At 41.6% G+C, this 27142-nt stretch overlaps 1 protein-coding gene across 1 annotated transcript in view; it reads left to right on the top strand.

Moving 5' to 3' along the window:
- AFF3 (ALF transcription elongation factor 3) overlaps window positions 1-27142 on the top strand; it is a 277596-nt gene that overhangs the window by 151806 nt on the left and 98648 nt on the right. The window contains exon 7 of the mRNA XM_085321605.1: window positions 5226-5277. Coding sequence (XP_085177731.1) covers window positions 5226-5277 — 52 coding nt within the window. The remainder of the gene's footprint in view (window positions 1-5225; window positions 5278-27142) is intronic.

Below are 27142 nucleotides of genomic sequence, written 5' to 3'. Positions count from 1 at the left end.
AGGAACCAGCAGTAGACTGGGAGGGCGTAGAGTCTCCGCAGGCAGTACCAGCCTTGGCCAGATGTGGAGAACTGGATTCAAGAGTGACCACGAAAATATGAGTTTCTTTGTGGCCTGGGAAGAACAAAAACAGTCCATTTCCATTATATATAATCCTGCCTTAGATGAGACAGATTGAAAGGGGGAAAGAGTGGCTTTTCTAAAACACTAGCAGAGAGCTGACCTAGTCGCCTGAGTGTGGGCACTGCCACATCCAGACTGCCATAAAATTCTGCAAAAACACTTGCTATCATTTGTCTTTCATAACCAACGGTATACTYTGTGGCTATTACACTGTAATGAAGTGTAGATAATTCTTGCCAAGCTAACGGCAAATAATGCCTCAAAAGCCATGTGGGTCTTTTCTGGCTTGCAGTGTGGGAAGGGCGGTGGTGGGAGCTTGGATAGCTCCTGGTTCAGGCATCTCAGCAGACTCAAATGCACTAATCATGGTGCAGATCAGCAGCACTTTAATTACATCTAGTTATGGTTAAAAAATAAATAAGTAAAAAAAAAAAGCTTTGCAGCTGTATTGGAAGGCAGAGATTGAAATGTTCTGTGAAACAAAGTATTAATCCTCTCCCCTGACACCTCTGACTGTTGTTAATGTTGTCTTGCATATTAAAAATACACGATCCTTTCCTGTTCCCAACGTGAAATCATCTCAACCAACAGCACCATTTTGTTAGCTCCCCGACCTGTCAGCCAGCACAGAGCCCGATTTGCAAATTACACGGCTGTGATGGAAGATGAGAGACGCCCCGAGCTAGTAGGTAGGGCTTTGAAACTGGCCGGTCCCCCCCCGCCGGAGGGAGAGGAGACGTCCAGAGGCAGGAGGCTGGGAGGCGCAGGCCGTGGGAACGGCCTGGCTCTGCRCGGGGGACAGGTCGGCCCGGGGAAGGCAGCGCTGGCATCGCCGGCGTCAGCTGCACCCGYGCTAAGGAGACAATAAAAGGCAAAGGGGGGTGAGGTTCTGTCAGAAAATAATGAGTACGGTACTGGGAGGAGGAAGCACGAATGAGCCGTGATGGAGGGAGCTGYGAGCGTGATAACGCACAAGCCAAGCAAAGGGGTTCGCGGTGACATCCGAAGGCCACGGCGTTTGCATGGCTTTGGTCAGAGTTTCATTTTAAGCATTTCCCTTCTCCTGCAACATTTGAATAAAATAGGTTGTCCTGCAGAGCTAATGACCCCTGCTGTCCTGTGAGCTAGGAAATCAGTCCAATCTCCTTATACTTCTCCTCTGTTGCTTACTCCTGCGCTCTCCAATCTCACTTTACTTCCAGTTCCTCATCAGCCCTTCCACACTGTGGGACCTTCAGCATCTTCGTATCTTCCCAGTCCCCCTGCTCATCAAAATCAGCACGTTTTGGTCGGGCTGGAGCTGCACTTGGTGCTGGCTGGCCAGCAGCACTGTGCTGGCTGGCTGGTGGCAACCAAATGACAGAGCCCTGCTGAGCTCATGCGGACACCCTTTCTCCCCGGTGTCACAAGTTAGGGTTTTGTCCTCCACCCAGTCACCACTCTTCCTAACATTAGRGAAGAAATTTGACTATCTCTGAGACCTATATCCAATCGCAACTCCTGTCCAGGTGTTAGAATAAGACATCAAATAAGATACAATTAGGTAGAATAAGACCTAGATTCTGCTGATTACGTATATCAAACTCAACGGAAGTTCAGAGAAAAAAATACATAGGTTTAAGGAACGATAGTGAATGACTCCACGTGGGAAAGATACCTAATGGTCTATATACTGCTTTATCCAATCGCACATCTTGGAGTCCCAATCAGCTGTTATTCCCTGTTGCAGCATGTCTTCTTCGCAGTGGCTCTTGAGTGCGTCATTTGCAATGTTTTCACTCAGAAATAACGCTTGCATTTCTCTCAGTTTTCCCCTACAAGGAAATCAAAGCATTTTAAAACTCTCAATGGATAAAGTTATACTGCTCTTTTAGGATGAAGTRTTATTATTTATCCTGGTTTCCCAGAGGGGGATACTTGGCCTGATCAGGTTGAGGGATTCACTCAAATTGTAACTCAGAGGTGGAAACTTCTCTGGCCTTCCTCTATTCAAGAGGAAAATCCTACAAAGAAAGTTCATTTTAAATTTATTTTGAAATGGGAAAAGTCTGGGTGCATCTAATTTGGTAGCATCTAAAATATTATGAAGTTAATTCTGTGAGGTGCAGTAGAAATCAGCAAAGAATTCCCCCGTCTTTAGCTAAAGATAATAAGGACATTCCACTAATAAGGTTTTGCACCACATATATGTGTATCTGAGGGTATGCACATTCATATCTGTACACACACATATACACAGACATACACGCCTATTTCAGAAGGCCCTGTGCTTACACATACAGTTCTTAGCTTAGTTCTTCTTGAAATGAGGTTTGCTAACAGTTGCCCTCTGAAAGAGTTGAGGTAGGTAGCATGTCCTTTACCAACTCTAGTAAGACTAAGAAAAACAAAAGACCACACCAATTCGCCCTGAAAAAGAAGACAGAATTATAGAGGATTTAGTAATTTAGCAACTGCCAGCATCCCTCAATGATACCTGCATGCATTTGGTGGACTGTGTGAAAAATGGAAAATAAATGTTAGTCTGGCCAATAGTAAGTGTGAAAAAGCCAAGTTGTTTTGATAGATAATTCCCCTTTACATATGCTTATCCAAAATTATATCAGTACCATATCTGTGACAGTAATCTATGCTTTGTCTATATGCATTTTATAAATTCCTATGATTCAGTCAAGTGAGAACAAAGTTGGTAAGAACTGATAAAGCATTAATGATCAGATCTTCTACTCTGATAGGCTAGACCRATGCATTTCTAACATCTTTATGAGCTGCATCCTCCCTCTCTCCTCACAAAATGTATTAAGTGACTRTTAGGATAAAAGCAGCTGCAAATATTTAGTGTAAGGTAATTCATTAATATCAAACTTGGCTAAATCACAGAGATTCCCTTTTCTGTCCCCTCATGATACTTAGGTTCTTTCTCATGTTACTGCATTAACATCTATAGTTAAAGTAGGACTGTTGAGAATTCTGCTGGCAAAGCACTCAGGAATCCGTATTCCTTCTCACACACAAACAAACCAGTGTTCATGGTAATAATTCATCACTTAAAAAAGTCTAACTTACAAATAGAAAATCTTTGAATATATACCAACTGTTGCTGTTGGTTTCATGTTCCAAATTACCATAATGCCAATGAGCTCTAGGGCACCAGGCTCCCTAAGACTGGCAAAAAGTACTGTAGCATCAACTTTCTAACCAGCAAATTTCTTACATGGATATCCTTTCTGAGGTCTCTGTTGAAAGTGAAAGGTGACCTAGAGAYTATGGATTGGATGTACCACCTCTTGTGTGGATGTCCAGCTTGTGCCAAAATTTTAGGCACATTTAGTTGTCCTGCTCTGTTAAATTCTTATCTTCTCTAGAGGTCCACTGAGAGACAGAGGTTATACACACTCCCCCCACACACCTCCATCCTGTCCACTGAATTTCAGGCACCTAAGCTAAGTAGACACAAAGCCTTCCACAGGGAAGGATGAGATCTAAAAACACCACAGCAAGGTGTTCATGCTACCCAGAATCTCCTAGACATCCACTTTCAGAAGGTCATTATTAGAATAGGTCTTTCAGTTTGCTTCTGAACAGGAGTGGAAGGTCATTGTTGGCAAAACTCTGCCTCTTCTGAAGGCAACAGCAAGTTTTCTGGAAGTATGCCTTGCAGCCAGTGTTCACATCCCAAGAGTGTATGGAAACTGGGGCTGAGAACTTCGGCAGCAGCAAATGGATATGTAATGCTCGTGTTCACGGGGCTAGTCCAAAACACATTCAAATCAACTGGTGATTTGATGAGCAGTAGGTCAGACAAGGGAACACTAAAACAGCCCAACCAAAACAAGTACCTCTCACTTTTTTTTCTTTTTTTTTTCTTTTTTTTTTCTTTTTTTTTTTTTGGATGACAAAGGTGTATTTTGGTATAAAAAAGCTAATGAAAAGATAATAGGGAAAAATCCATATTCAACAGTAAGGTGGTCACACTCAACCTCTGCACCTCGTTGTCTGCTAGGCAACATAAACTTGTATGTAGACAGCTATTGGTGCCCAGCTACCCACAAGAGGAACAGCAGCTGCACAGATGCTTGATACAGAATTCAAGTTCAAGGTGATTCAAATGGCACAGCACATGCTGTACATCCATCTTAGAGCTAAAGAACAGACTTGCACCAAAGCATAACTCTCTCTGATTGCCAAAGAACAATCATTACAGCAAATGAGATGAGGCCTACTCTTTTGGGGGATGAAAGAAGGAAAAAGAGTTTCTTGGCCTGACTTAGCAGAAGTGGTAGCACCATATCTAGTGGCAGCCCACTTCCCCAGAGTGTGCTTGTCAGACATGTTTTTGGACCCAGGAAGGGGATCATCACAACCCAATATGCTATGCCAGGACCCACATAAGTGAGTCATAAGGAAATGCGAAGACGCATCCCTCAGGCCTCTGATATTTCTCAAGCATTTGAGTACCTGAATTCTTCTGGGGTTGGGAGCCTAAGCCAGATTAGCACTTTCTTGTACAAAATATTGAAGAGGGCTTCCCCAGCCCCCATTTACAAGAGCTGAAGAGCAGACCCCTTACTTTGTCAAAAGCAATGTGAACCCAAACATCCATTTAGAGATGCCTCCTCTAMTCACTGCCTTAGTATTTTACTCCTATGTAAAAACTCAATAGCACTGCTGATGCTGCTCCACTTTGCATGAAATATTTACCCTTCCCAGAGGAGCATTTGGGAGTGCATGCATATTGCATGCACTACCAATAGGAGAGCCATAAGCCTGAGAGAAATCCTTTTCCAAGGATCTCCAAAGTCTGTTATCCCTATTAAAGWGTGGGAGTTACTTGAGGCTTTCTGTCCTCTAAGTAGCCTCTCCTGTGGAGTTTCCTCACCTGACATTTCATGTGCCAGTGACAAGAAAAGTCAAGTCAGGGTTGACTCAGCTTGCAAATGCTCTAGCAGTGCCCCAGCAGCCGGGTGGTTGCCTCAGCGTCATTTTGTTGCGCGTGTGGGAAGAGCAGTCAGTGTCGGCAATGAATAAAGCTTTGACATGTCACATCTGGCAGTTTCCATATTCACCACTTCCTGATGTTACTTTCTTCTTCTCTTTTAAAGGAAAAAGTGATGTAGAGCCAAAGAGTCCAGAGAAAAGCGCAACCCATACATCGTAAGTCACTTTTGCATTTCTGACCAAAGAAGGGGACTGTGCTTTTGTTAGATTTGTTGGGCAAATTAGAATTTGTCTGTTTGTTTTTGTAAAGACAACGCTCTTTCACTGATGCTGTTCCTTAAAAGGCTTTTTAGATAAAGACTCAACATTAATTATTCCTAAAACTTTTGCAAGCTTGTAAGTCAGAGATCTTCACAAGTGAGATAGCTTTATATCAAGCTGAGTAGGTAGGAAACAATTTTTGTGGGTGCGTAAGGCTGGCCTTCACAACCTGACTTCAACATTACCTTAATGCCGCCGGAGTTTGTCACACTTGCTAAGAAACATCGTGTCACATATGCCTTTGATGTACTGATGTAATTTTAAAAGACTGCAGTCTGCAGCTTCACCTCTGAATTACTTGAAATCCAATTACAGCTATCTCTGGTCTCTCACGATTTTGTTGATGTTTTTGAATTAACAAAAGAAGTCAAGAAACAGATAGGAATAGGCACTTGTAATATATCAGTGTTCACCTTCACTCTAGTGCAACAATAGAAGCTTTTACCATTTTTAACTCTAGCATACAAAGGACTGAATTGTTTTGCCAGCATAAACCATTCCATGAAACAGATGGGATACAAGTTAAAAAAATAAATAAATAGCATCCATTCTCCCAAACTGAGCTAAATAAGTCAATTTAATACCTACCAGTCAGGGGAGGTCAGAATTTTTACAAAACCTTTCACCCTTTTTATCCTATTTGAGGGAGTGAAGTTCTTGTAACAGTCAGTTATGTAAATTTTAGAGTGYATCTTGCCCGTAATTTATGTTTTCTGATTCCTGTTATTTAAATTCAGAGTGCTATATCATGTTAATCTTGCAAGGTGTCATCATTTGTTATACGGCCAAAAGCAGTCACAGAAGGAGGTACAATAAGGGTGATTTATTGGGAGCTGTTTTGATTTCTGCTGCAAATACACGTTAAAATCGTCTGGAAATGAATCTAGAAAAAGATTTGAYGCGGTGTAAGAAATGGCTTGTCTTGTAGATTGTGTTGTGCAATGTAATTACAGTATGTGAGCATATTTAGCCAAACTTATTAAATGAATTAAGCATTAGCAGCCWTCTGATAGTATGATTGCTGGGAATGGTTAATAGAATGATTCCAATAATTACAATTTTTAAAAATAATATTGCAATAAAGACCGAAAGAAGAAGGGTTTTAATGCCATCTGGAGGTATTTTGAAGAAATGAACACATTTATTTTTGCTAATATTTAGCAATATGCAAAACATAATCAGTCCTCCAAAGTATTTTTGCTAGCTAGATGGTATTTTATTCATGAGGAATATTATCTTCTTTCCTTTCTTTTCCTTCATTGGAATAAAATTTCTGCAAGATCTCTGAACCAGGAATGCCCCAGTACATTTATGGTTTTAGTTTGAGACTATATACTGTGTCATATAATGTGCTGTATTAAATACAGCAAACTTGAAAATCTGATTAGGTGTGAAAAGCTCCTTGCCTAATGAGAGGTCTTAGTACAAGCTTCTGAAACTACACACTGCCTATTACATACAGYGTATTTATAGTGCTCATCTTTAAATCGTTACCATACACTAAAGGTTACCCCACAGCAGATACTGGTTCCTAGAGCTATTTTTAGAAGCAGGAAGGATGGGTTACCACTGATAAATGACTGCATTCAAGAAACAGAGGCTTCTGTAGTTAGAGGAATGGCTTACGTGGAAAAGGAAGCAGGGGAGGAAGGTGGGCATGAAAGGAAGGGAACGAGCAAGTACTGTGGGGAAAAAGAAGGAAGAAAAAGAAAGTGCTTGAGCTAGGAAAAAGGAAAAGAAAATGTGAACACCAAATTTACAGGACATACAAAACCAAGAGCAGTGGAAGAAACACAGTGGTCAAAAACACTGCGAAAGAGAAAGAAGGGAGAGCAATATGGGCAATAGCCATTAGCAAGCTAAAACATATCTGTTTTTGAGCAGAGTGCTGAGTACCTGAGTGTTGCAATGAAGTAAATTAACTCATTTTAATGTGCAAGTAAGCACAGATGTCCCAATTCTCTTTCTCCTATGTTATGTGGGCTTTCCCTGGGTTTATTCTGATTTTCATCTTCTGCTAAGATAAATTTCTTATCCCTGGTTCTCAGGAGTCATGAAAACAGACTTCTTTTTTCCCTTTGGGGGCGGAATAGCTTGCACCTGTGCCTCAGATGCACAAGGAAAGGCTGCACTAGAAGGACCTCCAGTACACGGGTGCACATGCCCATGTCTGGGCGCACACATGCACGTGGCTGTGTACAGTAAGAAATACACTCTCCCTCCCTGACCATGAACACGATCGTGTCATTGTGCAGCCAGCGAAGAGCCACAGCAGTGCCCCAGCCTGCACGTGGCGGCCACGACCGCTGGGCACTGCCAGAGGGATCCGGCCGTGCTGCAGAGGGTGGCTGGAGACGGGCAYGAGCAGCAGGAAGGTTCCCATGTGCAAAAAGGCAGTGCTCTCTCATGAGGTGCTGATCCCCTGCATGCACCAAAGGAGCCGGGTGGGCACCTTGCTGGAGGATGTTGCAAAGGAGAGGCATTGGCACAGGAGGGGTGGCACAGCTGAGCCTCACTGAGAGAAACCCTGGAGAGCCAGGAGACTTTACTGTGAATGCACTTAGCTGTAAGTCATCATTTCCTTGCAAAAAAGAAAMAAACAGTAACGAAATCCACAAAGCAAGTCATGGCGGCCTGGATAAAAATAACAGAGAAAAGACTGGGAGGAGCAAATGTTTCTTTCTTGCAAATGTCTGTTTTATTTTCCTCAGGCATGTCAAAAGCCACACACTCAAGCCAAGCTTATATGACTCAATGGCAGTTAATTCATCCTTGGTGTAGATTTACTACCACCATCTAAACATTATTTATGCAGCTTCAAAAGACAGGTTGATTACCCTCCTGAATCAGGCGGTGAGGTGCTCATGAACTGAGCATTTACATGAAGTCTCCTCTCCGGAGATKACTTCTTGCTTGTCCACCAGGCCCTAGGGCCTCAAAAGCAGGTACTTGGCTGTGATCTGGAGTCACAGGGACAAACCTACTGCCTGTGATCTCTGAGAGGATAGAAATCTGGAGCACAGCATGTGTGGTGTTCTGTTTAGAGGTTTTTCAGTATAGTAAATGTATCATTCTGAATAGTGTTATGCATGTTTTATTTCTGTATGCATTAAYGCTCTGGCTTAGACTCCTGCATGACTTAGTTCTCCACTGATAATAATATTAAACATTAAAAAACTGGTATACATTACATGATATACATTAATTGATGCAACATCCTAATTAGGTAGATAAATAAGAGCAGTTATTACCATGCGAGGGATAACTGAGATGAATGCAGGAGAATGAGAATTATGCACGATCACAGAGGAAGTGTGTGTAGAGCTATATCCTTTTGCGCAATATTCCTGTGGTCTTCACCAAATCAGCATGCACAGTAATCAGATGAACTAGCACTAAAGAATTGCAATAAAAGGTGCAAACAATAAGAAGGCATTAAGCTGTCTGAGTCTTCTGCAGTTGATTCATGTCTCTCATAATTGAATGCTTTTAAAGCCACAAGAATTCTGAATTTGAAGGGTTTTTTGTTGTTGTTGTTCTCTTAATATATAGCTCTCTATGGGTCATCCAGTTACAGCTTCACTGCACATTTCAAAACTTTTAGGGCTGTTCAGAAATATYCAACAATGTTTTGTTCTTTTGATTTTGTATTAGAAAGTTAAATTTTCAATGGTCAGAGAAATTTCAATRAAAATACAAGATTTTGTTAAAAGCACTTCACGCTTTCTTCCCAGGATTTTATCAGTTAGGGGAGAAGGATAGAATACAAAAATAGCATTCTTAGGTTTATTTTTGTTTTCAGATACAGAATTTAGTCTTTGTTTGGGAAAAGCAGAATACTTTTACTAAACTTGAAATGTTGACTTAAAATTTAATTTTATAAAACTTCCATGCARGGAAAAGGAGTTCTAACCAGTGCATACATTATATAGGTGCCATAGAGACTTGTCATCAAACAAGGGGTCTCAGAAAGTTCATCCTCTCACATGCAAAATATTACAGTAATTCAAATCCAGCATAAACGCACCAAGCTCCCCAGAAGACCCCTGCTCTTAATATGACTTTCAGTGCACTACCTACTGTGATGTTCTTCAGTACCTTTGTGTTTGCAAATGGTTTCCAGTTCAGATTACCCAAGGTTAATCATGCCTGACTGTGATTCACTGCTATGCATTTACCTCGACATTTCTAGTGCACTTACTTAATGATATCAGCGCCAGCAACTAGATACCTCTGTGCTGTCTCTTTATTATCCCTCCCGCAATTGTTTTCATGCTGAGCTGCTCCAGACTTTTCCCTCCCTTTTTGCAAGTGAATTAACCAGGATTGAGGGAGGCTTCTGTAATTTATGGCAGTTATGCAAGTTTTGTCCTTTGCTAATACTCTATATTTATGAGACACAAAGAGATCTTGGTATACTTGCTTTTGCCAGGCTGAAATAGATGACGGCTCTATTCCTCCTATGCAAGAGTTTCTACCATCACTTGGAGAACAGTTTGCTCAGGGGGCTCTTCATTAACAGTAGTAATTCAGCAGTTTCCAAGCTACCTTTTCACAAAGAGTAACACTACAGTCTCTTGCCCATCCGGCCTTTGACTATCAAAGTCATTTTCGTGACTCTCATTCTCCTTGAAGAAGGAAATTGAAAATGGGAACTACAGTTGTTCTTGTTTGATGCTGTCTGTTGGCACAAGCACGGCCTGTCCATTTCTTGCCTTTTCTTCTTCCCTTGTATCTTCTCTTGAAGAAGTTCAGAGTCACTCACCAGTAGTTATTTAATAATCAAAGACCCATGCTAGCTAAGTTTCCCATTTGACAGATGGGGAACCTGAGGCAGAGGGCTTAGGGGGTGCCTCCAGAGAGCAGAGAGAACCAGTCCCAAATATAGGAGATCAGCTTGAGCAAGCGCTGCAAATGCACCGTCCTGTGCTTAACCCCCAACGGGCTTTGCCTTTCACATCTGGCTGACGTATGATCTTGAGCCAGGACCTTAAATCTCTCAGGTAACAGCTACAACTTGATTGAGCACAGAGGCTGGAAGAGGAGCCCTGATCCCACCTCACCTCACTGAAAGGCCTGGTGCAAGTTATTTAAAGTTAGCCTTGGCTCTCCCCCATCTAAAATAATAATTAGACTGCCATGAAGACTAGTTCATTAATATTTGTACAAAGTGTTGAAAAATGTAATGTTCTGTAAAAATGGCTAAGGATTACTCATCCAGAACAGTAAAGGAAATGAGCAGTAGTTTTAAGTTTTTAAAGAGAGACTTGGGCAGTAAGTGGTAAATTTCTTGAGTGGGTACCAAGTGTAGGGAGAGGCTGCATGCGGGAGCACAGAGAAGGCTGGGTGCTGCTGCCTCCCCCACACACCCTGAGACCTAGAGATTACTGGTAGCCACTGCCCCATCACCACCTGCCCCTCTTCCTCCATGGCTCTCAGTCTTAGTTAGCTTCTTGGGACAGTAGTCGCACAATATAAATTAGGCTTTTGTCTCCCTGGACCTGAGGGAGGGATGGCAAATGAAGAAGAGGCAAAGGGTGCAAGCTTGGAAGGAAAAAGCCCTCCAGARATACTTCTTAGATATCCCTTTGTTTGTTTGCCAAAAATAAAGCATGATGAGCATGATGGTCCATATCAACTGAACCAGAAAATAGCTAACAGATGAGTCTAAAGGGCAATATCAAGGGTGAAAACCTACAACTGTGGAAGTCAGTTCTAAGGAAAGGGGTACCCARACTTTCCTTGGGTACAATCCACTTTTAGCTTTCAGATTAAGGTATTAGGACAACTTCCTGAACAATCTTTCATGGCTCAAGTTATGGGCAGTTTAGAGAGCAAGGACATCTGCAGTAGACACACACAAAGCCCAGTGATTTGGTGGTGCATCTTTCAGTAGCTCCTTGGGTTCCACAGAGGACCATCATGAGACTGTCAAACTGCTTGTGAGCTGTGGATTGGCCTCCTCTGTCCAAAACCACAACTTTGAAGGAGTGGGAGACAATTATTTAGAAATTATACCATTTAAGTTAATCATTAAGATGTATTGCCTCAGAAAACACCACTGCATTGTATCCTTGATGGCTTTTAATATATGCCTGTGATGTTTCTGATAGAAGTAAGTCTTGCAGTCCATGCAAAAAAGGAAAAAAAGGTACTTTATCATGATGAATGAAGGTAGTGTTTTTCAGAGTGGTGAAGGTCTTGAAAACTGTAGAAGCAAATTCTAGTATTYATCCATGAACCAAGGAGCTGGCAGAAGAAAAAGGTTGGCTTCATTGCACTATTCCACCTGTTTACTTCTGCCTCAGCTTGTAGGGCTAACTCCTAACTGAGCCAGACTGTCACTCTTCTCAGCCAGTCCAGCAAGAACAGCTAAAATTTGCTCACACAGGTCTAGACTGAATCTGACTTTAAGGTTTACCTAAGTTAGTGAAGGAGAATGGAATTAATATTTTCAGTGATTTGTTTCTGCCATGTAAAAAAACATAGGCACRTGGTAGTAGAGGAAGATGGTACAAATGAAAAATCTTTAAAAATCACACAGAAACAACTTAAGATAATAATGTCCATGAAAGCAGATGAGATGTATTTGTTTGATCCAGAAAGAAAACACCTGGAAGCCAAACCTAACCTTAATTGCAACTGTGGTTGTCATGGGACAAAATTTAGCTTCCATTGTGTTGGAGTCAGGAAAAAAAGAAAGAAAGAAAAAAAAAAAGGCTCTATCTGAGATGTCAACAGGAAYTGGAATAGATGAAGTCTAAATAAAAGCACCACTGAGGTCGGGGGAGTTTTGTGATTGACTTGTATGGGGATAGGATGAGATAGGGCTTTCTTTGTGCTATTTTTAAATGTGAGCCCTCTCTTTTACCAGATATAGCCAATAGCTTGAGATAACTGCCCTTATCACTGCAGGACTCAGCACAGACTCTTATTTATAAAGTCCCCTTGATTTCCAGGCCTTCTTGTTTAGCACCTTCACCTTTACTATCTACCTSTATTGTGCACGCCAGAGAGAAAAATAATTAGCCACTACCAGCTGCCCTCATTTTGATGCCACCCTTGACTCGGAGCTGAAGGGGAAAGTGGTTAAATGTACCAGAAGTCCCCGCTTTGAAGCAGAAGTACTCAGCAGCTTTTGTCCAGTTGGAAAACATATTACAATGGTGGGCATTATTTCTAGTTTTATACCAAGAAAAAAATATGGCACTTGTGTTCGTTTGTGTCACTTAGAATAAAACCAACCAATTTAACCAGCTGAAATAYAGTCGTGCTTGAGGAAATGTTTTTCTGTATTGCATCAAAAGCATATTATTTTTCTTTTAAGCACTGTTTTCCTTGGACTTCATCATTTTTAAGGGACTAATTAGGAATTTTGAATGTAGTGTTAGCTCTAAATACCCTGGCGGTTAAGGAGGGGTTGCCAGGAAAATCAGGAGATGCGAATACCTGGGAAAAACTCYTGTTTCATCTGAAATGCTTTCAGAAATCCAGGCACCATCTGCCCAGCTCAGTATTTTTTCTTTTAAGAAAACGATAAACTGAAGCTTAGTGTCTTGCATGCTGGAGTTGGATTGTGTTGTTGTTGGGTTGAAATTCCTGGTTGCCAGGGTAACRCATTTTGGAAATACTGTACTCCCCACCAGCACCACCCCGGCGAAAGGTGCTGCAACCTGAAACCCTCAGCGGCGCGCGCCCTGCCGGGCTGATGCACCGCGTGCGCGCTGCCACTGCTGGGATGGAGCGGGCTGCTGGTTTCTCCGCTGGATTTTCAGGCGGCGAGAAAGGAAACAAAATAAAACGGGTCMGAAAGACAAAGAACGCGAGCGGGAGCGTTCAATACTTGGAGGTTGTCACAAGCTGATTTTTTCCCACGCCACCRGCACCGCCACCCCCGACCGTCAGCTGGCGGATGGGGGGTTACCTGGTGGCCGGGTGGTCCGTAGAGAGATGAGCCGTGTGTGCACAGAGGGTGGGGAGAGGAGGGGGGAGAAAGAGAGAGAAGGAGAGATACAGAATTCTGGTTACCTGCCAAGAAAAATAACTAACATTTCGCAAAAGAGAAATCCTAAGACTGAGGTCATAGTATGGAAAAAGTCTGTTTCACAGACTCTTTAGCCTGAATACAGGCCAATTTTTTTGTGTTTTTTTTTTCCTCAGTGCAGGCATCCTATTAACATTGGAACACTAAAGCTCGTCCAGGAATGGAAAGATTTTGGAATTTGAAGAGCTTTAGTCTTCTGCTTTGTTGGTACACAGTTTTTTTTTAATTACAAGAAAGTGAGGCTTTGAATGAGAAGCTCTCCCATTTTGCTTTTAAATTATTCTACAATTATGAAGACCAAATTAAGGGAATCTAAATAAACAGCTTATTTTTCCCCCCACAGAGGGACCAACTCAAGAAAAGAGACTTTTTAAGCTTTGTGGACAACTTTTTATTTATTATGCAAAATTAAGAAAGATACTGAAACCTGAAATTGTGATGATCTTTCCAGTGTGGAAAAATTCTACTGTTCAGCCATGAATAACTAAGGACTTTTTAAACATTTATAGTAGCTAGCTGACAGTTTCATGACAAATTAGTTTGTCATACCTAAATAGACAAATTAGTGAAGTTCTTCTGCCTTAATCTCCGGATTTGGATTTAATGTGCAGAGTGTGGATATTTTTTAACTGTGGGAAAAAATAACTCTTTGGATTTGTTAGGATGTTATTGCAAGCAAGTTTTCTGGTCTTTGACTTGCTAAGCTACAACTGGAGTCTGCCTTCTTCAGGGTAAGAATATTTCCRCATTATCATTTCACCTGTGGTATTTTAAGAGTGAGAGTATTATATCTTCCTGCGTATCTCAGTTTTATGCATTCTGTTCTTTGTTTAGCAGGTAGACAATCTACATCTCCCAAAAGAGATGTGGAATATATTTATTGGCAATTTAAAAGTGATGATATATTTGACAAGCAAGCAGGGTGATGCACTGAAGCTATCAAAGCTGGAGATGAATCAGGACAAAGGCTTGGATGAGGTATATTGTTCCTGAGATTCAAAAGGGTTGTACTTACAGATCATTCCAAAATCAAGGCAACTATGCCCCTGACTTACCAAGATAAAAGCTAAGCTTTTCCAGGAAAAAAAAACATGGTTTGATTGGCCCACAGACCTTTTATGGCAAAATAGTGCAATTACAGCTGACATTTCTGCATGCTGATTTTTATTAGTTTTGTAAGGTATTTTGTCAGGATTCATTTGGGCTGATTCCCCTTTTCATGGTATAAACTGTAAGCAATTGCAGATAGAGAAAAGGAAACTTGTCATTTTTCTTCAGAGATACAGTCCAAGAGGTGCAATTGAAAGATCAGTTATACTAAATCAGAAAAAAAAAAGGATCTATTACTCAGTGAACATCTGGACTTATCATTTATTTAACTGTACGATTATGGGACGAAAACTGTACATACTCACCATAAGTTTCCTAGTATCAAAGCAAAGAGGATGAATCAACACAAATACTCTCTTAGCAGCATTTAACAGTGTGATATGCAGAACATATAAGCAAATTACGCTTTTGTATCTCGCACTATGGCCAATTTTTGTGCTGTTTATGACAGCTCAATTTTTGGGAGGCTTCTGTCCTGAAATACCCTAGGGAGATGAGGTAGCTAACACAGGCACGCAGCCTGCCTTGATGTAGTTCAGACAGATGCCAGTACAGCAAAGACCAAGCAACAAGAGGTCTTTTCCTTTATCAAAAAGAAGGGTTTCAATCTTGCATGTAATTACAGATAAACATGCTGCTTTCCACAGGACTTACTTCATCATTATTGTTTGAAACGCAGAAAGTCCATGAGGGTAACTAGATTTGGGTTTATGCTTACTGCCCATATCTGGCTCAGTTACAAACCATTTCCCTGCAAGCTGCATGCTTTACCCTAAGCAATCTGCAAAGCAGGATGAGTTATATATTGGAAAAAAAAGTGAACTGCAACAAAATGAGAACATGTGGAGACCAAGGAAAAAAAAAAAAAAAAAAAAAAAGATGAACCTGTGTTTGTCAGGGCAGAAGTATGTTCCTTTTCCCTGTTCTTCACAGCTACCACTTTTATGCCGCCCTTTGCTTCCTCCGGCAAAGTAAACCCAGTGCAGCTGGAGTACGCGAGCTCTCCGACACCAAGCCCAGGATCGCTCCCCCTTGGAAGAGGCGCCCTTCCCACTGCTCTGAAGAGCTTTTACTTTTTTCATGCCAGGCTCCGTGTTCAGGAGAAAGAAACCTCTCCCCGAGCCTACCCCRTCTGGTCGGCTGGGGCAGCAGTCGATACCGCTCTTAGGCAGCGTGCTAACGTAAGGAGCCTTGCAGCATGCACAGCAGCGTTATGCGATCGCTGCTGAATAGCCAGGAGTCAGGAACCAAATGTCCAGCTCTGAAGCCTGGGAGATGGAATAGAGAGAGAAAGAGTTAGAGAAATATTCACAAAAGACTTGGCAGCTAAATAGGATTTTAGGAGTTTCATTGTTATATCACTAAACAAATACATAGATAAACAATGAGAAATGGGTGCAAAGCTGGATGAAGATGGTTACATCACTAGAGGGACCTAAAATATTGATATTAGCCCCAAATTGCGCATATTTCATTATAGCCACGGTAGGGAGACAAATTAATAACCATCATTCCCAGGCATTATAGAAAGATTACAAAAAGCAACTGCCCCTCCYCTTTAAATAATTTTGATTTATTTTTATCTAACAGAAATGGCGAAACACATCTTTAGCATGATCCCATTTGGCTCAGTGATGTTACACAGCTATGGGATTGCTATGAAAAGAACAATTCTTTCTGTGCCCTGGAGAACATAAAAGCCTTAGCGCCTAGCTAGAAAGCAAATACCTCTTGCTCAAGCTGCTTATGTTTTTCTTGAGAAAAATTAAAACTTCATCTTATTTCTTTGCATGCACTTGTCATCCACTCAGTGTTTTATCCAAATAAATCTCTGGTTTGTTTCAAAGAATATTTTGGGTGTGAGTTGCCTGAGCTTTAAAGACTCACCAAGAACAGAGCTGTCCAGGCTGACACTCTTGATTTCCAGCAGAGAAGCAACTGCTTGAAACTTATCCCATGGTTCTGCAGTTGAGTTAATTAAGTATTTGATGTCCCAAGAAGCTGCTGCGTCACAAATTCAAGCAGAAGAAGCTGCCAGGCCGCTGTTCCCATCTTTGGCCACCAGACACAGTGACGTTCGGAGACTTTCCACCCATCACACTCTCTTTCCCCCTCCCTATCCCAGGGAGTTCATGAAATTAAATAGCACAAGAAATTAACCCCACCATTATTGGAATGCAGCTGGGTAATGTTGGCAATATTAGAATTTACTGTTATGGGAGGATATGTGTTTGCTGCCCTGGTAGTGGGGCTCTGTGGGCAGAGAGGAGAGSAGTCAGGCAGCGCATGCCCTGGGCAGCCCCTTCCCAGCAGCACCCCGAGCTCTTCTCCTGGTGCCACTGGGCACCTCGGGGCCTCTGCATGGGATGATTTCCAACAGATTTCTCTTTCCCAGTCTTCTTACTTGCYATCCTTCACATACCATCCATCACCCTTTCTGCTTCTCTTCTTCTCCTTCCCTGTTCTTGTTGCATCCCTTCTGCCACTTCCCCGGCCTCCCATCCCCATTCCTGCCAGGCGTCATCGCCTACAGCCTCATTTCTCTGTGCTTTCCACCACTTTTCCTCTCCTCTCCACTTTTGACCCGCAAAACACATCCACCTCATTTCCTGAAAAATAAAAAAGAAACAGAGACACATGAAAGATGGGATACCCAGAGACACCCCACGGCAGCTCGGGCTCCAGTCTGAGCGTGCGCGTCTCGTTGTCCGCTTCTTTTGGCCTTTGTCTCTTTATTCCTCTGCCAGGTCATCTGTGCCTCATGGTTAATCCCTGGGATGAAGCCTAGCTTTGCCAGATGCCCRGGTGTTGTCCAGCTCTTACTTTGGCCACACAGTTTTCCATCGCACCTCTTGTAAGAATGAGGAAAAAGAGAGCGTGCGAGAGAGAGAAATACGGAACAAAGTTTTAAGATTAGCTACTAAATGCTTTCCCTTTATAACTTTCAGTGTGATTGGCAGATAGGTTTATTTAATCAAACTGCCTTTTCTGTCAGTGTATTATTTAATGAGGGAGTCCTTTCTTTGATTGCATAGGAAATGTAGAAGCGTTTGAGAAATTCTGATGTGCTATTTACTCATCCATCATGTTGGGAATCAGTTTAATTTCAATGTCGGTAGAGGAACTAATAATCATAGCAGTTAGCTGTCACAGAATGATCTATTTAGGGATTTTCTCAGTAAATCAGGACATTTCCCCCACCCCTTCAATAGAGAAGGAAGTTTTTAAAAACAAGCCAAGTTTGAACTTATTTTTGTGTTGATTATCCCTTCCAAGTTGATGGTAAAGGCACAGATTTGTAGGCTTTAATTCAGTGTTAAGTCATTGATATGAAGTGTTTTACGAGTTTAAATTTTCCCTACATTTTTTCCCATTTCTTCCGCTCTGAGTTTCCCAAACGCATCAACGAAGAAGGATCTGGAAGGTTCCCCCATTAAGGGGCACATTCCCTGCACGAAAAATAAGATAGTTGTAACCTTCCATTAAAAAATGTTAACTCCTCTTTGTGGCAGTCAGGTTAATTTGGTTTGACTTTGTTTCATTTCTGGTATTGCATTTTGCTGTCAGGCAGGCGGATGGGCCTGAGAGGGSAAAATGGGGCCCAAGGCTGGTTCTGCTCCATTTAGGAGTGTTATATGCAGCCCCGCTTACGTAAATAACCAATAACTGGAAAAAAAAATGCTGTTGATACATTTGATAAATACCAAGACTTTTTATGTGACTTTCAAGTAAGGGCACTGACTGTTAAATGAATTGCTTTTTAAATAAAACACGTAAGAGAAATTTTTAAATCCTTCATTGTTGCTTAAAATGTTTTAGTGCCTCATTAATTCTTGATTAGCCTGGTTGTTAAGAGCCTGTTATCATGTGGTAATAAGGTGTAGGAAATTACCTCTAGAACTAGGGTCCCGTCGCACAGAAGCGCTCTGGTTAGCACCTCCTCAGGCGCGGAAACCAAGCGCCCATGGTAGGGAGCAGGGCTTCGCTGCCCAGTGGTGGGGCTCAGGGTGGAGGTCTTGTGTGGGGTGGGAGTCCTCCAGCATGGGGCGGGAGGGAGGGGACCTCACGGAGCAAAACAGTGGAGGAGACCTGACGAAATGTAATGCTCTCAGCAGCCTCCTGCCCTCCGAGGGCTCTGGTCTTGCCTTTGGCAGAGCATGCAAACTGCTATAAAACACTGGAATGAAATTAGTTTGCAATTACATTCATTTGAGTMATTTCAAGTATGCCTGCAGCTCACACAGATGAAAGTCCACTCTTTGCTGTGCGATTTGTTAGGAAGAAAATGTCTTAGGAGATTTGGGGCCAGTCCAGCAGAATCCCTCAAACTAGCAACCTCTGTAGGTTGTTAGTATTTCTTGTGAACCCCCTTAGAGCTCAGTACAAAYACTGATCCTCACAGCACCTCTTATAAAGCTAATCATTATTATCCTTTTACAGATAGGAAAATGAGCCTTAAGGGCACAATTTTTATCGTGATTTCATGCAAAATTAATCTACGTTCTGGAGAGACATACTTGAATTTTCCAGGCTACATATATTTATCTTCAGTGTGTATAATGCATTTYTCCCCTAAATCTCTTGGAGGTTGATACTCTGACGTGCACAGTACATAACTGCCACGGCCTACATGGGGAGCTGACAGGGTACCGCAGCATCACCTGTCTCCTAAGATTACAAAAGACGCTAATAATTGAAAACACCTACGTGGATTTCTCTGTTTGCCCAGCTGATGAGACACAGCCCTTGGAGGACTGAGTGCAGCTTGGTGTCAGCACGGCTGTTGTCACTTTGCCAGTGTGTAGCAGTGACACCCTGCGCAGTGTGCCAGGGCCTGCTCACAGGGGTTTTGGGGTTTTTTKTTGTTGTTGTTGTTGTTGTTTTGCCACTGCAGGTTTCTGAGGAAGTTCACACCTCAGGAGCGGTGGTCAGTGCAAGGCTGCTGGAGAGCCCCACTCTCCAGATACTCCTGTTGTGCACGGACCCACGAATTGGGGTGATGGCCTAGGTTTCAGCCTGAGCTAGCCACTTCTGCTGTTAAATACCTAGACGCTGACTTTAACTTGATTTCTCCCAGCCTTCAACCTCACAGGGGCTTTTGGGACCCCCGGCACTGCTGTCCTCCCTYCTCAGGCCACGTGTCACTGGCTGGCCCTACCTACTTGCTATTTCAGCTGGCAAGCAGAGTAGCTCCAGGCCCAAGGATGGGACATCRTTGTGCCTTGTCCTCAGGTCCACTTCAGACCCAAGGGAGGGTCTTAAAGCTAATCTGGAGCGACCTCTGCTAGCTCCAACCGAGCACAAGCAGCTGCCTCGCTGCAGGCTGTGCTGTGGCTAATTTTGAGCGTGGCTAGCCCACCTGGCCCGTAGCATAGCCGTAGCCCATCCAACCCCAAGCGGGCAACAGTCCAGAAGATGCACAGGGTGCAAGCAATAGACCCGCTCTCCTGGTGTCAGAAGTGCTGGCATCTCAACGTAAGCTACTGTAGGCAGCATAGACCCAGTCCTGGTGACCTCAAACCGGGGCACAGAATACACTTGCTAAAAATGTGTTCCTGCACATCCGATGAAAAGAGTTAGTAGCAGACTATCATGGTTTTTATGACAGTGATGGGGTAAAAAAATCTGCCAGAAAACACATTTTTCAAGGACTTTTCTCAGTGCAGTTTCAGATCTCACAAGAACTTAAGGAAGAGCAATTGTAGCTCAAACCAAAGACTATTAGGAGCTGCCAAAATGTGCATAGTAAAGAATGTCAAGAGTTAACAGTCCCAGCATGACAATGTTTATTTAATCCTATTCTAAAGAAGCAGAAAAGTCCTTGTTAGGAATGAACGATCTTTCACATGTAGCTTAAAAGAGTCAAATTTTGATTTAAAACACCGAAATAGGTCAAATGTTAAGGGTTCTTTTGGAAGAAATTCAAGCCATCTAGTCCAATTTTATTTTTTATTTGTAATGTTTTACAGATGAATAAATGCATTCTTTATTTTAAAATCTGCTTGCCCTGTTTCAGGCAGGAATACATACTTGCCAAGGAATTGCAGACTCTCAGATGTTGACATATTCTGCTCTAGTAGCTCTATTGTGCTCTRATAGAACAGGTGGTATCGTATATAAAAGGATACTGTTTCAGCGCTTCTTCACCTTTCCACMCAGTCTTCATTCTTCTTTCACTTAAAATTTCTTCTTAGGACAGGCTCCAAACATGAAGTACAGCCTGAACAGTGTAATGTGTCAGGTCAAAGATATATCCGAAGGAATGTAGATGGGTTCTRAGTCAGGATGTTGAGTTTCATTCTCTAGTTCTGGCTCTGATTGAACAGTGGAATTTTGGAAAAATCAGTACAGCTCTTTACTTTGGTTTCCTCTTTCCCATTGAATGAAAATAATGGTGTCTATGTTTGCTTTTCACCTGATAGGGTCTTGGGAAATTTAGGTAGATGGAGAWCTTTTGCGGGGAAAATAGTGCAGTAGAACACAGACTGATAATAAATTGATTTCTGTTTTGATATGATGGGTCCTATTATTTACCAGTTAATGATTATGATAATGTAGAGAATAAATCCCTGTGCTTCAGTATGAACATATTCTGCTATAAGGAAAGCTGGAGAAAGTACCAATAAGGAAATTCTTACAGATCTTTCGTTCAGTCTTAGTTATTCTGTAATACTGTTTTAAATTGCATTTAAGCTTTAAGCACACAAGACTTTTATGAAAACGTTTAGTGAAGGCTGTTTGTTGCATCTCTTGAATAGGAAAAACATTTCTGTTGTTAGTGCAAGGATAATAGTACACTGGAAAATACAGAATGATTTTGTTAGATGAATAAAGACGTGGTTGGAGATATTTTAGAGGTTTCTACAGCTTCTGGAAAGTTATTTATATGTTTTAAAGGTCTTTATTCTCAGTCCTCTACATTTTTGCCTATCTTATTCAGTATTCTCATCAGCTATCTCCACTGTCTTCAGAGCACTAAAAATATTTAAGTGCCTGATAAACCATGTGAATCTGAAGTCCTTTCTCTTATCAGTAAAATATCATAGGACTTGAAGGTCGCATAATGGGCTAAATTAATTGCTGATGAAACTCCATTGGCTTTACCAGAGTGACATGGATGATGAAGCTAACTCAATATATTTAATTTAGGAGATCTACTTTTGACTATTAACAATGTTAGTACTAAATTGAATTCTTTATAAGTCAAGTGTCATCTCCCACGCATATATGACTTTTTAATAAATATTGCATAGTATAGAGATAATATTTGCATATAATGTATTTACATATATACTAAGTTAACATTTTATTATTTKTAGAGTTTATTTCTATTTAAATATCAAAAAGATAATTATCTGTAGCTCTATCCATATTGAGTACTGCATACTTGCCGTGAGAGCACATAATACATTTTATTTCCACACCCAAAAGTAGTTCTGAAATACTAAAGATCATTTAGGTTAGACTCAATTTCACCACAAATAATCACAAGGTCAGTAGTTCCTAAAGCTGTATTTCCAAGGGTGGAGGGCCCAGGCAGATCCCGCAGAATTCCACGTAGAACCCAGTTCCCAGGAACCGCAGAGTGCCTGATGACCATAAATATCAAGCATATAAACCAACCGACCAACCAGCTGCAGAATGGGAAAGAAATCTGAGAAAGTGGGGTTTATTCCAATGTAAATTTGTAAAAATAAATACCAAATCCTTGAATTGCAGTCATGCGCGCTTCCATTTATATCTCTTGCAACACTGCTATGGCATAGAAGCTTATTCCTATGGATGGCAGTCTGGCAGGTGATGACAGAAAAAATTTTCACAGAAAGCATCAATTAACAGCTAATGAGCAGGAAGAAATGAAAGAAGCTAGCACGTTTTGTGAATGCACTTCAAACTCTAACCAAGGTTAATTTCAGTACTTCGCAAGTTGAGTTAAATTTACCTCTGAATTGGCATCAGTAATTGATATTTTGTTTRATACAATTAAAAAATCATAGGTCACTTCAAAAAAAGTAGTTGTGTTCATCTTCTCAGGAAAACAAAAAAAACTAGAAAAAAGACATTTGGAGCTAATGATTTCACTTAGCTTACCTCATTCCAAAAAGTGCTTGGGAGTCCTTTTTATAGGCTTAGGTTTAGGCATATTTCAAAATAATCTGTTTTTGAAAGAAAGAAGTTGAAAAAATAGCATTTCAGAAATGCTGAAATTAAYGGTTTTACATAAAGATTAAACTTTCATAGTTATTGGTAGGAAACTATTTCTCAAATTCAGCAATTGTCAAGAGTTCTAACACTCTGTTCTTGATGACTAAGCTATTAGTCAAAAAAATCCACGTGGCTCTGAATGCCTATACAGGATTCTAGTTAGGACCTTGTCCACACTCGAGCCTTTGTGAAAAATGGTTGTCAACATTTTCTCAAGATAACTCAACATTTCCAAAGATCTAGAACCATAGAAAACATTATTAGACATAATTTAGACTTTCAGATTATTTTTTTTTACAAGATGCCTGTGGTAGTTAGCAGCCGAGTGGTAGAGTTTGGCTGCCAATCAGACTAGAATTGTTTTTAATTCATTTTTATACACTATTCCCGTTAGTTAGAAAAGGATATTTCTTTGGAAGTGACATTATGGCCCTGATATATAATTTTTGAATATGACTTTTTCCCACAAACTGCCAGCATGGTATGGCCAGCATGCCAAGCTGGTGTCCAGAAGAAAATTTAAGAGCAGTGATAAAATGAAAGAGGAAAATAAAAGCCCTTCTTGCAAACAGGAGTTTGTAATAGATATTCTGACACAATATGAATGATGAGAGATGGAAAATTCATAACAGTGTGTTGAAGTGCAACACACATTCTGCGTGTAGTAGACTGACCTATAACTCATAAGATAGTGTGTGTCAAGTGAGTTATGAGAGTTGTTCCCCGGTGTATATTTAAAAAGAGACATTAGAAAGGAGATATAGCGTGGTTTACTATTTGAGAGCTAACTTCATAATTTTGCCCCAAAAAAGTGCTTTTAAAGAAAAAAAAAATAGGTTTCTTATTGTTTTTGATATACGCCGCAGTGCAGGTGGTGCGTTTCTGCACCGTGCGTGCAGGCTTTGAACGCTGGGAGCGAAGCCCTTCCCCTCTCCGACGGAGCGGTTCGCAGCCGATCGCTCCCGCTGCGGCCGTGCCCGAAGGAGACGACTGCTTCTGCGGAGCGGGAGCTTCCCAGTTTGGCTCCTGGAGAGGGTGATCTCGGGAGGGAAGGGAGCCGGGTGCAGCCGGACGGGCTGGGTCTCAAGGTGCGGGGAGAAGCTCCGTTTCTGAGGCACGTATGGTGGCATCAGTAAATACTTTTATTAGTTTTGGTTTTTTCCCCTGATGAACAAGCAGCCCACGCAGGAGCGGGGAAGCATTCGCAGCGAAGGAAGCCCTGAGCCCAGCTGGCTGCTCTGTGCGGGGCTCCCACGCTCCCGGAGGTGCCCAAAAATCCATCACGTGCAATGGCAAATAAAATTGTCCCCCGTACGGCGTGGGAAAGCCCTGCTGGGCCAGTGCACCTTCTCTGCTACCTTTTCCCGAGGGCGCCGGAGAGCCCTTGCTCCGAATGCGGGTGCACAAAGCGCCGCCTCGCAAGGGCCAGTGATTCAGTTGTGCCGCGTGGCGGGGCGCCCCGGGACATTTTGGCTGATATTTTTTGTTTTCTTTTGTAGTCTGTCTTGTAAGGAAAAAACTGCCTTTTCCTTATGCCTAGCTTGGCTGGAAATGAAAGGCAGTGGGAAACTTGTCAGTGAAGCTACACATGGGAGAGATTTCAGCCTATTCTTGCAGAAATTTGAAGGTTGGAAATTTTGACATGAATCACAGTAAGCTCTAAGCCCCTACATATTCAAAATACAAAACGCTTCACAGCCCATTCCTCAGTATCAAGTGGTGGCACATCRGTCTGGCCATACATGGGCTTTGAAGTCTTTCTGCCCCTTGTTTCTTTCTTTTTTTTCCCCTCCTTCATGCCACACACTGAATTAATTATTTGACAGTATATTCTGACATTGTATTATTTCAACAATAGTGGAATGTAATGGCATGTAATTAGGAAAGGGAATGTAATAGTGCTGCGAAGATGATTTTGGCAATGAGATTTTTTTAATTAAAATTTCATTACTGCGGAAGTGTCATGCTATTGCCCTTCCCACTGCATGTGCAACAGTGTCCGTGAGAGAAAGGGAGAAGACGGGCTGCTCCGTGGGGACGGATAACAGCCCTTGCACTCTGGTCAGGGGTCCTCCTCAGGCATTGCTCTTCTTATACTGTGAGAACCAAGGAGGGCGGAGTATTTTTTTTTTAATTTTCTGGAAGTGCTGATTTTACAGTAAAACTCTTTTCACTTCTGCAGATTCTTGGGGGTTTGTTTTGTGRTTTTTTTTCTGTGAAACATCTGGGGTTGTGATGAATCTGTTGCATCACAGAGCGTTTTTTGTATCATCACGGTCTATTTTTTATATTTTAACCCCATAAGCTTTAAATGAAGTGGTACGCGTGCTTTCACAGTAGCTAACTGGGTTCTTGTCAGTTTGCTTGCTTGTTTTAATCATTTTCTCTCCATCTAGCCAAATATACCTGTAAATTCAGTGTGTACTCTGTGGAACTTTGTCCAAAACTATACTGTCTCCTTCTTGACGGGACTGACAGAAAGTATAATCACTTGCATTGTCCAGAGTACTGTTTACATAAAGGAGCAATAAATACCTGTTGAAATTTTTACTGGAGGCCTCCCAGATGGATGGTTCATTTATTATTACAGACAGGGTTTCATTTACTTAGTTATTAAAAGAAGCAGGCCGCTACAGCCCATTTATAACTATATTAAAACTAAATGAAGCTATAAGTATTAAAGACGGGACTGAGTAAAATGTATGTAATGGTTTTCCAGGAAATGGCTAGGAGAAGTGTTTGAAAGGAAATAGTGAAAACTTTGGGGGTCCTGTTGTGTCTTTCACAGATGTGCTTCTACTAGCTGGAGCTCATTAGATTACAGAGGACGTGTAATTTCCATACGTTCTTGTTTCCACTGCTCCGTCCTTCAGCATCTTGACTGCACGCGGAGGAACTTGGTACCAGGTGCCGGGCAAGGGGCTCCACCATGTCCTCAAGCCAAAATCCAGAAGAGGATGGAGCTGCTCCAGCAGCACCAGGCTGTGAGGCAAAGGCAGAAGCGTCACGTTGATGCTCAACGTCTTATTTTGAAGACATTGCCAGRGGTCCTGGGCAGGCAGGCATTAAAACAAAATGAAGGCTGTTGATGGTCTTCGTGATACTTTTCTKACACAAAGAACATTTCACTAGGCCTATCGGCTGCTTTTTTTRACTAAAGATAAATCAGGCCCATAGTTGCCAGGGAACTAGATCATGATTTTTTTTTTACAATCAAGCTCAACAAATAATGGACAGTCCCAGTAAGTAAAGTCTAGTGTCCCAAAGTGGAAGAAATCGTTGACCAGAACTGATGGAGTAGAAAAATCTAGAAATAAGGATGAAAGTAAAAACTCARGATTCTTTAAGCAGAGCTTATTAGGTTGCCAAAAGCCTGCATTTCCACAATCAAGGAAAAGCCTAACTTTGCTGCAAACTAACTCCGTTTCAATGGGGAAATAAAAGTAGCAACAAGAAYTGAAAGAGCAGTCAGCAATGAGCAGTTAGTGATGAAATAGCTAATGTATGTACCATGAAAGGGGAAGGTAACAATCAATCCAAAAGAGAAATTTTAAAATGTTGAAGACTGATAGGTGGAATGGATACATGGATATAAGTAGATATGTGGATATAAGGAGTGGAGGATGCCAGGGGAAAGTTCAAGAACAATGAGAATAAGGGTGTTTTTAAAGTATATAAAGAACAACAACAGCAAAGAAATTCTAGCAATAGCCCCTTAATAATTGGAAATATTAAAGTCTGATTCACTAAAGATACTTGCTTCACTGAAAATAATACTAGATTCACTACAAATTTTGTACCAGGAAAACAGGATGACTAGTAGACGGACAGGAAGCTCATCAGTGTCTAGTAGGAATAAATTATTTAAAATCAGTTACCCCAGAAACAAACCTCCATTATCCTGAGACCTCACCAGCTGCCTCGTAGCTATGAAGCTGGCTAGTGATATCTGAGGATTGCTTGTGACACACCTTGAAATGGAGGATAAACCCCAGGAGGCAGCTAATGCTGTGCAATACGCCAAAAGGCCAAGAAAGAAAGTTTTAGTTTCAGGACGATTCGCCTGGCACCTATCCTAAACAAAGTGCGGTGGGAGCCCAAACAGGATCCCATTAATTCCATCAAGGAGCTGAAGGGTAAGAGCCTGATTACTGCCATTCAATATTCTGTTTTTAAGGAAAGGAATATCRGTTCTTATCAACCCCAGCTGATTTCATTCTGTGAGGAGTTGGCAAGTTTGGATGATAAAGCTACTAACGAAGTTGTAATAGACCTTTTTAAGGCATTTGGTTTTACAAATGTATTGCGTGCAATATCAGTTAAGTGCAAATTAAAAAGTCCTAGCTCTTTTCCAATTCTAAAAGTTATGCCAGTGAAAGATCCAGGCCAAAGGAGCACTTT

This window comes from Rhea americana, unplaced genomic scaffold (genome assembly GCF_003343005.1).
Source record: "Rhea americana isolate MKP2758 unplaced genomic scaffold, rheAme1 scaffold_7, whole genome shotgun sequence".
NCBI lineage: Eukaryota > Metazoa > Chordata > Aves > Rheiformes > Rheidae > Rhea > Rhea americana.
The sequence above is the reverse complement of the archived record's forward strand: the minus strand, read 5'-3'. Positions and strand labels throughout refer to the sequence as shown.